The sequence below is a fragment of the Ochlerotatus camptorhynchus genome, unplaced genomic scaffold, assembly GCF_037179485.1.
Source record: "Ochlerotatus camptorhynchus isolate MF236.1 unplaced genomic scaffold, CSIRO-AGI_Acam_v1.1 ptg000550l, whole genome shotgun sequence".
NCBI lineage: Eukaryota > Metazoa > Arthropoda > Insecta > Diptera > Culicidae > Ochlerotatus > Ochlerotatus camptorhynchus.
Genome location: NW_027041033.1, coordinates 2,256,901 through 2,269,120, shown reverse-complemented (window position 1 = coordinate 2,269,120; position 12,220 = coordinate 2,256,901). Strand labels below are relative to the sequence as shown.

Here is a 12,220-nt window from a genome sequence, read left to right as displayed (position 1 = left end):
TTATCCAGCAGTTAATTTACAACAACCTAATGCCTACGAGATTGTGCTGAAGGTATGCCGAAGGTGTACCGATGGAAGTTCCCAAGCTGTACCGAATCTAATATCGGCATAATGTGCTGAGTGACATACCCCTTGTAATAAACAAACAAGTCACAAGCTCGCATCCGTGGGGCTCAAGGTGGACAATTATTGGCTCGCGGCGATTCTGTTGATGGGACTTCCTGAGCAGTTCGAGCCCATGATCATGGGACTCGAAGTGTCCGGTACGGCCTTGAAAGCGGATGCAGTGAAGGCTAAAGCAGCAGCACAGAAGGTGCCCTGTACAGCAAAACGAGCCGAACGAAGTCCCACGAGCTAAAGAACGGTAACAAAGGTAAGAAGCTGTGTTAAAACTGTGAGAAACCGGGGCACTTTGTAGCCAAATGTCCCAATGCCAAAAAGTCGTCTTTGAAGCCAAGCAAGTCAAAAGGACTGTGCTGTATTTTCGCTATTGGAGATGTAAGGACCGATTAGTGGTATCTGGATTCCGGTGCCACCAGCCACATGGCACGTTCGGATCAACCTTTCGTCAACGCGGTTGCCATGGACCATGACGTTGCAACAGCAAACAACAGCAACATGAAGGCCGTTGGGAAGGGAACGGTTTCTGTGGAAACTGCAGAAGGAAGCATGGAAGTTGCTAATGTGTTGAAAATTCCGGACTTAGCAACCAACCTGTTATCGGTCAGCACCATCTGTAAGCGAGGAAACACGGTAGTATTCACGGCGAACAAGTGCGAAGTCTGGGATATAAGCGGCGAGTGTCAGTAGGCCAGAAAAATCGTTTCTGGTTAACAGCATCGAGTTGTGGCATAGACGTCTAGGACATTTGAATAAAGGAAGATTGAAGAAACTCAAGGAAGTGGCTAGCAAAATCGACTTCAAGATTGAAGCACTTACCAATTGTGTATCGTGTCTCATGGGCAACAGGCACGATTTTCGTTTCCCACCAGAGGTTCAAGGAATTGCTAGAGCTGGTGCATTTCGACCTGTGTGGTTCCGTGGAGGTGCCATCGTTTAAAAGAAGTCGCTACTTTATTACCTTCGTGGACGATGCCAGTAAGAAGGTAGTAGTGTTCTTTCTTGAAAGGAAGAATCAGGCGCATGAAGCATTCAAGAAATGCAAAGCTAGAGCCAAGAGACAAAGCGGGAAGAAGCTGAAGATTTTGCGTACAGACAATGGTACGGAGTACGTCAACGAAAGTTTCCGTGAAGTTCTGGAACGTGAAGGTATCCGGTAACGTGAATGGTGTTGCAGAACGCATGAACCGCACGTTGGTGGAGAAAGCACGGTGCATGCTCAACGATGCAAAGCTTGGTTAGCAGTTTTGGGCGGAAGCAGTTTCGACAGCTGCCTATCTGGTCAATCGATGTTCAATGCGTTCATTGGAGAACATAACGCCAGAAGAGGCGTGGTCTGGAAAGAAGCCGCCCGAAAGTGAAGCGGAAGAAGTTCGATGCCAAGGCCAGAAAAGCGATCTTCGTCGGCTATTGTGAGGACACCAAAGGCTACGGTTTGTACGATCCTGACGGCGGTGATTTTCAAATCAGTTTAGATGTTGTAGTCCTAGCAGAAGGTGAATCAAGTCGAAGCCTAACGAACGATCAAAATGCACAGCCAGTGAAGTTCATGGAGCTGAATTTCCAAGAGCTGTTTTAGCTTTAGAGCATTTTCTGGTGATACCATTTCCCCCCAGTTACCTCCTGATTTAACCAACGGAGAATGTGCGATGGACGATCCAACGACTTACGAAGAAGTTCTGCAACGACCTGACAGAGATCATTGGGTTCAAGCGATGAACGATGAGCTGAGGTCACTGAGCGAGCCTGAGGGGTGGAAAGCGATTCGGAACAAATGGGTGTTCAAAGCGAAACGTGGACCTGATGGAATCATTCACCGGTACAAAGATCTTCTCGTCGTGAAAGAATGTTCGCAGAGGCCAGGACTAGATTACGACGAGGTGTACTCTCCCCTAGTACATACGATTCGTTACCTCGTGGCGTTGGCGGTGGAATACGATCTGGACATCGATCAGGTGGACGCAGTTACAGTCTTTTTGCAAGGAGAGCTGAACGATGAGGAGATCTACATGCTGCAGTCGCAGCAGAGATGAAGACAGTTCCTTTCAAAGAAGCTGTTGGATGTCTGTCTTTCGTAGCCCCGGTGACTCGTCCGGACACCAATCCGGGACGTCAGCATTGGGAGGCCGTCAAGAAGATAATTCGGTACTTGAAAGGAACATCGACGAAGAAGTTGGAGTATTCCAAGCGAGGATCATCGGAACTAGCCGGATTTAGCGATGCCGATTGGGGAGGAGATCCAGATAACCGAAGGTCAACGACGGGTTACGTGTTCACGTTACAAGGTAGAGCCATATCGTGGAACGTAAAAAAGCAGCCCACCGTTGCTCTTTCATCCTGTGAAGCAGAGTATATGGCCCTGTCTAGAACAATTCAGGAAGCAATGTGGTGGAACAACTTGCGGTCGCAGATATTCGAGCAGCGGCCAGTAATTATCAATTGTGACAAGCAATCTGCAATCTGCATCGCGAATACTTTACACTTTGTGCACGATAGCCTACAACAAGGAGCGACACAGCTGATGTACATTTCGACCATGGAGCAACCAGCTGATCGTTTCACAAAGCCATTAGCCGTTCAGAAACAACAACAGTTTTGCAAACTATTAGGTGTCTCGGATTAGGGAGGAAAACAAATCGAACTTGTGTTTTGTTGTGTTTGTTGAACGAGAGTTCCATAAAACATTACGTTTGTTGAACCTTTGGTGCAACAGAGTTTGAATTATATGTTTTTTATACCTATTGAGAAACTGTTTCGAGATGTTATTAAAATGTTTACGAACCAAGATGTGTTCAAGAACCTATTTTCAATCTTGTTCCAATTAAGCGTATGAATCTATAAGTCTTCAAACATCGTTTTGCAACCAACTGAATCAAGTTGTCACTGTAAAGGTTTGTTGCAGCCACCTAATATCAACCATGGCTCAAATATGCCATGTCACTGTGATGTTGTAAAATACTTTTGGGCAACATTGGAACACAGCGTATAAATCGTAATGCATGTGCTAACATCTGCATAGGAAATGGAAGACCACGATTCCGGGGGACGATGGTGACTAAAGACGATGCCAACAGGGGCTGGCGTGATCATATTCTCTCAACCAACTGGGTGTTCCAAAAGGCCAAGCCTGAGGTGACGTTGAATTGATTGTTGCTGCTCTCTAACAGCTCGTATTTGCTGGAACAGCTGGCGAACACAGCACCAAATAGCGGACGGATTGCCAAAATTAGTGGTTCCTATTGTCTGATGGAGAAGCTGCACCGATGTCACTTCCACTCAATGCCGCATTACTACTGAAAAGTGACGTTTAAAGCACGCACATGCTCCGGATCCAAAGAATCGATGATAAGTCGATGTAGATGCGAAGAACCCTTCAGACGACCATGTGGCGTTCGCTTGCAGAGTGAACAATACTTGCGTGGAGTTTGAGCTTGACAAGCTCTCAGAGGAGCAATTCAAGTGCTTGGTCTACGAGTGTGGCCAAAAATCGGAGAACGACGTCGAGATTCGCACCCGTCTCGCAACGAAGATCGAGGAGAGGCACGACGTGACATTGGAGCAGCTTTCTGAGGAATGTCAGCGCCTGTACACCCTCAAACACGACTCTCCGTCCACGTATGACCAAGTACAAGCGATTCGCAAGTTTGGTGGAAAGCGGTACGAAAAGCGTGACCACGATTCACCGAAACGCCTTGTTGGTTCTGCGGTGCATTTCCCTTCGTTCGGGATTGCAGCTACAAGAACCACAAATGTTCCGACTGTGGCCAGTTCGGACATAGCCTGCAACTCGACACCGCCTCAAACATCACCGACATCGGCAGGGAGATTTGGCGGAAACTTGGCAGTCCTGCGTTATCTTCGGCAACGGTGAAAGCGAAAACGGCATCTGGCAGCATACTATCGCTCGACGGAGAATTCGAGTGCGACGTCACCATCGGAAGCAGCACACGACGTGAGCTCATCCGTGTCACCGAGAAGCAGGTGCAGTTACTGCAGGATCCGATGTGGTCGACAATTTCAACCTTCGGTCCGTACCGATGGATATCTTCTACTGTCACGTGTCAAGATCACCAGCGTCTACAGCTGCACTCAAGTCGTATTTTCCGAAGGTCTTCAGCGAGCAGCTCGGCGAACGATAACGAAAGTGAAGTTTGAGCTGAAAGAACACGCAATGTACGAAACCGTTGACCGCAAGCTCGACCGGCTAGAGAAGCTGAAAATAATTACCACGGTCGATTATTTGGAGTGGGCCGATCGTCGTAGTTCGCACAGCCAATGGCTCCATTAGGATTTGCGGAGACTACTCAACGGGTCTGAACGCAGCTCTCCAACCACAGCATTATACATTTCCACTTCCGAACGACATCTTCGTCAAGCTCCAGATGTCTCCGATGCCTTCTTGCAGGTGGAAGTCGATGAACAGTACCGTAGTTTGTGACCTCTACTTGTGCAACCACCTCCCGCTGGGTGGTTTCAGCAGCTCATCGACATGATGTTAGGGTACCTCTGGCTGTCTTGATGACGTCATCGTTGGCGGTGAAACGGAAGAGGAGCACGACCGCAGTCTACGGGAAGCTCTACAGTCGCGGGTTACGCCCGGATCCCGTAAAGTTTGAGGCAATATCCAAGCTGCCGCCTCTAACCGATGTATCCGGTGTGCGATCGTTCTTGAGCGCCATCAACTAGTATGGCAAGTTCGTCCCCAACTTGTGTATGCTACGCTATCTGCTATCCTCCTCAAGGCAGAAATGAACTTTCACTGGAATCCAAAGTGCCAGAAAGCGTTCGAGCAGTTTAAACATCCACTGCTCCACTGCAAAGATCCACTGCTCCACCAAGTCCACCACTACGTCTCAAACGACGGGTCAGACCTTCGTCGGTTCCAATCGAGACAAAAATCGCTCTTTGTGGTGGATTGGTGCAGTCTATTTGCCGAACAACTCATCATCCCGTCGCTGAATCATAAGCGGTGCCTCGAACTGCTCCATCGTGGTCATCCAGGCATGCAGCGAATAAAGACCATCGCAAGATGCTACGTGTACTGGCCTAGCTTGGATGCCGACATCGTCAACTTCGTCAACTGCGCGCCTCTTCTTCTTGTTCCTGTTGGGTCGTTTTGCTGGGTTGTCGTCTGGTATTCTTACGACGTGCGCAGCCCACCGTAGTCGGCCAATTTTTGCAATTGTTTGTTCCGTGACCCATCCCTGGCACTGGGTGAGGTTTTGGAAGTTTCTTCCATGGAACAGAAGGCTAGTTTTTTCTAAGGCCTAAGGTTGTTTAGTTCACTAGAATTGAAGTGAACTAAATAAAAATCATCAGAAATCCCGTTGCGTGAATCGTCAGAACAGGATTTCATTTTCATTTTGATTACTTGGACTGGCTCAATTCCAAGTAATTTTGTCTATTAATCTTTAATCTGGTCCAGGGATTCACGCCTGGGCAGACCTTTCATGACAACCTTGAGCAGGCGCTCAGTTTTCGTGACGTAAATTTGTGTTACTTCTCAGTCAGATACTTGAGAAGACGTTTGTTTTTAACGGCGCCGGTGGTGTAGTGGTAAGCGTGATTACCTCTCACCCCAGCAGGCCTGGGTTTAATACCAGTCGGGATGTTCTGAGGCATAACATCTCTGATCACGCCTTCCTTCGGATGGGAAGTAAAGCCGTTGGTCCCCGGTTCATGAGTTGATGGGTCGATAGGTAGGGTGTCCAGGTGTGGAAGCTGCCTTCCAGGAACGTCGGTAGCATTGGTGCTCAGCACGGAAAACAAGATCGACGGAAAAAAACAAACCAAAGGAAAAAAAAAAGGCGTTTGTATCCGTCCAGGGTTTCAACCAATACACGGCATTCACCCCGACGGTCAGAAAACTTGAATTTAACGAAGTCCAAAGGTTCCGTGCGTAGAGCATGGAAATCGGAAGTGGTTACCACAATAGGGGGGAACTTTTCCTAGTTGGCATTAAGGTGATGGATCATCCTCATCGACGTGAGCATATCAAATTGATTGCTCAAATAAATTTCATCATTAGGGGGATCAAGAGATTACCTTTTTCTTTTGCAATTAGGTGTCAAGGCAGCATAACAAAGTTTCTCTTGAAATCGACTTCCAAGCTGATTACTTTTAGAATCAAAAGAATCACAGAGGAATTTTCCAAATCAATTTCCAAGCAGGATTACCTCGGGTAGGGTCCAAACAAGGATCGAAGAGGAATACGAATCGAACAAGGTAGAACATTTACGGGTAATATTTAGCACTGAGAAGTGCTGTTCACATTTGGTGTGGCTTTAGGTAGCGGTAACACTCAACACAAATAGATTCGCTTTCAAAAGCCCCAAGACCCCGTAGTATAAAACATAGCTCATACATTATGAATAAAACCTTTATTCAGACGCATTCTAATACGATGCTCATTTACTTCTTCCAGGTTGCAATGACGACGAGTATGATTGCGAGGATGCCACCTGCATTTCCGCCGATTTGCGATGCAACGGACGGATCAACTGCCGCTTTCGGTGGGACGAAGACGAGTGTCAGGTACCTTCTTTAACCCACTTTAGACCAATCTTCACCTGAACTGCTTAACCCTCAATGCGCCATTTCCAGACGAAGAGCCCCGCCCAGTCGGAGCACGTGACAATCATCATGGTGGTGTTCGGGATCATCTTCGGCGGCATGGTGATTGCGTTCGTGATCAAGATCGTGCGGAAGATCGTTCGCGATCACAAGATCATCCGGGAGCACATTCGCCAATCACGGGAAAGCAAACTGAACGAGCTGGGCCGGCATTCAACCAAGAAACCGGTCGATCTGGACATTACCAAATTTCCGCCGCCAGCCTTCGACAAGGAACCGATCAACGTGCTGGAGAATGCTGCCAACAGCTACTACCGGGAGGTGATCTCGCCTTCGATGGTCGGGGGTGGCAGCGGTGGCGGAAGCGGAGGAGGAGGCAGCGGTGCCGGGGGAGGAGGGAGCCATATGTTTAGCACTAGCAGTAGAATAGATTTAAAAAATGACCCCAGCCGGAGTCAGCAGGAGATTCAGGACATTCTGCGGAATAGCTACCACGAGGATCCACTGCGAGCGACGATGGGCATGAAGGATGCCGGTATGTGCGACATGGCTTGTCAAACGAGGTGAGATGCTCCAGGCTTCGGTCACAGTCAACGTTTCATAACTGATTTTTTTTTTCGTTTTCAGGGAATCGCTCTTCCAACCAGTGTTCAAAAACAAGGTCACTCAATCGCCGAACCCTAACAGTATACGGTTCTCAACGTTCGGTTACGAAAATTCGGGACCTCAGCAGCAGCAGCAGCAGGGTCAGTCGCCCCCAACGCAGCTCCCCTCGGTGACGCCTCCACCGCCAAAGGTGAAACATCACCACCATCATCATCATCATCACCACATGGGCGGAGGAGCAACGCTAGACCGCAGTAAAGGTAACAAATTCGAACTGCAGGACCTCAGTGGGACTAGCGGCGGTGGTGTTTCAATTGGTGTCGGTGGAGATGAGGAAACGGATCTCCATGGCGGCGGAGGTGGGGGTGGAGGTCATAGTCATCACCATCACCATCATCATGCTCTACAGCAGCAGCAGCAGCAGAAGGTAGTACTAGAACGGGATCTCGACCCGTCGTCGGCGGGCACCATCCGGAAGTCGGCACCGGATGTCATCATCATGACGTCGTCGCATTGACTTTAAAGGGGGGGTGGGTGGTTGGATAAACGGAGGGTAATGGGATTTGTTTGTTGATTTTTTTTTATCCTATGTAGATTGATTGGTCTCGTGGCTGGCCGAGGAGGAAGCGGGTTTCTCTTCGGTTTCGAGGTTAAATTTTGTGTTGTTTTAGGATTAACGGACGACTCAACGCGCGTGATCCGGATGACGGGGAGTGGGGAAGGGTACCATTCTAGGGGGATATTCTGTTTAGGGAAATCTTGTAGTTGATATTTTAGTATTCTTTTCTTGTTGATAAAAGCGGATTTTCGTTGAGGGACAAAAGACGAAACGTAGTGAGAAGATCGAAACAGGAAGAAGCTAGGTAGTTGGGGCGAGACGATGACGGTTAGGATAAGGATTGTACATACACAAAGAGTAGCTTTAAGTTCGATTATTGCTTGGGCGCGTTTAGGGAAATCTGTTTGTCGTTAAATTGGGAATGCAACATAAATTTGGTGCGAGTTTAGAGAAATGTTTGAAGGAATGCAATGCGCTGTGGTACTTATAGCGAAAACAACTCACTTGACGGAGGCTGTTTCAGTAGTTTTCAATGGAATTGAATAATGTTAATAGGGTTTTCGACGTAATCACCTTTGATTCCAACATTTTGTGGTTCACGTTTCAGCTTGGTCTACTGCTCTGACAACTGGGCAGGAACATTCTTTCGACAATGTCCACATCGTCAGCATGATTTTTCAGGACAGGGCCTTCCTTAGCTCAGTCGGTAAAAACACAGCTACAAAGCAAGTCCATGCTGGAGGTTCGGTCTAGGAATTTTTCGGGTTTGAAAATTTCTCGATGTCCTTGTGCATAGAGCATGATCGTAGCCAGTTGCAGATTTTCCTTGGCCAGAACCACATCGGCCGCCCGATCCGCGTCGCTGAAGCCAGTGATGTTGTAGCTGCCGTCCTTGTAGTAAACTCACTTCATCGTCGTCGTGCCATGCAGGTAGAGGTCCAATCCTGCATTCCAGGATTGGAGTTGTATCGGCTTAGCTGGTTTACTGCGTACAGGATATCTGGTCGAGTACATTGGGCGAGGCAGACTTCCAACCGCTTCCTGTTACGGAATGTTGGCCATCTGCTTCGCATCATCATCGCTCTTCGGTGACATGTCCTTCGTCAGCTTGTCTGTCATAGGCATCTTCGCTGGTTTGCAGTTCCGCATGCTGAATTTTTCCAGCATCGCCTCCACCTAGGTTTCCTGGGCGAGTGCTATTGATTTTTTTCTGTGCGGGTGATTTGAATTCCGAGGCAGTTATTTGCCGCACCGAGATCCTTCATGCGGAAGTGACCATCTAAAAACGCTTTCGTCTGCTCTGTCCAGTCATTGTCATTCGAGAATATCATGACATCATCCACATAAACTGCTACGAATATCATGCTACCACCTTGGATGCGATAGTACACACAGGGATCGTACTTCGCTTGGGTCAGTCCAAAATCCTTCAACATCTGGTCCAGTGTCTTGTTCCACACGCGACTGGATTGTTTCAGCCCATACAGTGCCTTGTTTAGATGGCACACCATGGATGGATTCCGTCGATCTACAAAGAGCGGAGGTTGCTCCATGTAGATTTCTTCCATCAGTTCGCCTTGGAGGAAAGCGGTAAAAGCATCCATCTGTTGCATATCCAGATTGTGCTTCGCTGCCATCGCGAACAGATATCGCAGCGAACTATGTCTCGTCCTAATCCACCCCCTTTCGCTGCGAGAACCCCTTGATGACAAGACGTGCCTTATGTCGATCAAGATTTCCTTCGGCATCCAGCTTGGTTTTGAACACCCACCTGCAACGGATCGCCTTCCTATTCTTTGGAAGTTCCGCCAGGGTCCACGTTCCGTTATCCATCAAAGCATCGTACTGGCATACTTCCATTGCTACTTGATGTGTAACTGGGTCATGGGGGATTGCGATTCGCTCGTCACTCTGCTGTTGGGAAGCTACACCCGTAAATTGACTCGGCCTCTCAGGTCCTAGGGGGATTAGACGGAATGTTGCCACTGGGTGTAGAAATCTGCGAAGATGAAGAACAGGGCAAACCATTGCTCGAAATAGCAAAATCTTTATACTTGCCTGGAAGTTTGTGCTCCGTACCACTGCGCCTCAACACCTACGACAAGGTGGATTTGATGTTTGTTGTGGAGGAAGCACAGACACATTGGTCACGGTATTCAACTGGACCAGTCCACAGTGGCCTAAAAGTGCCAAAAACGGTCCATTTAAGCCTTCTTGCGAGAAGTTTGTGCAGTTAAAAAGCCCCTTCTTTTGAGCCATTTCATGATTAATCCACCTAGCAAAGAGATGAAAAATTTCCTTTTTTTGTTTGTCGAGATAGCAACATGGTGTCGCAGCAGTCCACTTCGCACGTTCCTTTGCCCTTCGCAGCTGGCATCGTCCCGTCGGCTAACGTGACGTTTTCCTTTACTGCTTCGTCCAGCTCAAGGAAGGATTTCCTCTCGGCGCACATGTGCGATGTCGCCCCAGAATCAACGATCCAGTTTCCGGTTTCACCAGTCCCTTTCGCCGTGAAAGCACAGTTGTCATTTTTCGCTTCTCGAACCGCCTTCGCTTTGGATGGATTCTTCCGGTGCTTCTGGTCACTTCTGCTTTCTGCTTCTTGATCGTTTGCTAGCTTCCGACAGTCCCGCTGCTTATGACCTGGCTTCTGGCAATGACAGACGATTTCCATCTTACCAGATCCAGCCTTTAGAATAGTCTCCGCGTTGTAGCTACCACGTTTCGTCACTTCGTCGACCAGCTTGGTTTTCACGAGCTCCAGCGTCAATTCATCGTCCGCCCGACTCTCCAACGCGGTCGTCAGCGAGCAAAGTTTTAGACAATATTGAAACAAACATTTTTCCTCAAGATGTCAACCCTTATGTGTTGAAGAAAAAACAAGAACGACATTGAAGCAAGCCATGCTATTATTAATTTGTATTCTCTCAGAAAATCAATGTTAGTTACTGTTAGACCACCAACCAAGCAGGTTGTACTTCTCTTTAACCTCCAAGAGGATATGGGCCCAGCGCTTGGGTTGCCAAGAAACGGATCAACAACGGAAGAAAATTTTCATTGAAGCCAGGTAAAATGGAGAAAATTCAAGTCCCGAAGTTGAACGAAACGCTGGAACGGAGCAAGACCAGAAGCACGAGCTGCGACGGAACGTGACCCGGGAAATGCGGCCGCTATCGAAGCCTGAAACTCTGGAGACCAACGTACACGAGCGACAATCGGTCTTTTGATGGAGACAAACCAGCATGGTCTCATCAAGCAGACGAAAACGACTCGTGAAGCGTGGGATAAGCTGAAGGACCCTTTCGAGAAGCCGACGTTGACATCGAAGGTATCGTATCTGCGGAACTTGATTTCCAAACGGTACTGTGAAGGCGGGGACATGGAGAAGCACGTGAACGAAATGGAGGAAGTTTTCGAACGTCTTTCCGTGTCAGGATTGAAGCTGGACGAAAAGCTGCAGGTTGCGTTGGTGCTCAGTAGTCTACCAAAATCGGTCAACACGCTGACGACCGCGTTGGAGAGTCGGGCGGACGATGAATTGACGCTGGAGCTCGTGAAAACCAAGCTGGTCGACGAAGTGACGAAACGTGGTAGCTACAACGCGGAGACCATTCTGAAGGCTGGATCTGGTAAGAAGGTAATCGTGTGTCGTTATTGCCAGAAGCCGGGTCATAAGCAGCGGGACTGCCGGAAGCTAGCAAGCGATCAAGAAGGAGAAAGCAGAAGCGACCAGAAGAATCCATCTAAAGCGAAGGCGGTTCGAGAAGCGAAAAATGACAACTGTGCTTTCACGGTGAAAGGGACTGGTGAAACCGGAAACTGGATCGTTGACTCTGGGGCGACATCGCACATGTGCGCCGAGAGGAAATCCTTCCTTGAGCTGGACGAAGCAGTAAAGGAAAACGTCACGTTAGCCGACGGGACGATGCCAGCTGCGAAGGGCAAAGGAACGTGCGAAGTGGACTGCTGCGATCTGGGTGTGCAAGCTGGTAGCGAAAGGCGGAAAGGTGATTTTCGACACCGAAAACTGCAGAATCATGAAAGGAGCGCAAGTTGCAGCAGTGGCAACTGTGTCCAGTGGTTTGTACGTCATAAAAAACGCCCACAACGCTTTGAAGACCGGGGTGAAATCGCACGCGCAAAACTGCCAACACGTGTGGCACAGGAAGATGGGTCACCGAGATAACGATGCTGTCCAGGAGCTGGTGAAAAAGGAGCTAGTAACCGGAATGAAAATCGAAGACTGTGGTATACGGTCTGTTTGCGAGTGCTGCCAAAAAGGAAAATTGGCGAGACTTCCGTTTCCGAAGAAGTCTAAGAAACGATCGAAAAAGCCTTTGGACCTCATCCACGTGGACGTGT

The 12,220-nt window shown here is 48.5% G+C and overlaps 1 protein-coding gene across 1 annotated transcript in view; it reads left to right on the top strand.

Moving 5' to 3' along the window:
* Positions 1–7,907, top strand: part of Neto (Neuropilin and tolloid-like) — a 316,873-nt gene extending 308,966 nt beyond the window's left edge. The window contains exons 9-11 of the mRNA XM_065236417.1: positions 6,545–6,654; positions 6,724–7,256; positions 7,321–7,907. Of these exons, the coding sequence (XP_065092489.1) occupies positions 6,545–6,654; positions 6,724–7,256; positions 7,321–7,816 (1,139 nt within the window). The 3' untranslated portion in view covers positions 7,817–7,907. The remainder of the gene's footprint in view (positions 1–6,544; positions 6,655–6,723; positions 7,257–7,320) is intronic.
* Positions 7,908–12,220: the final 4,313 nt, after the last annotated feature.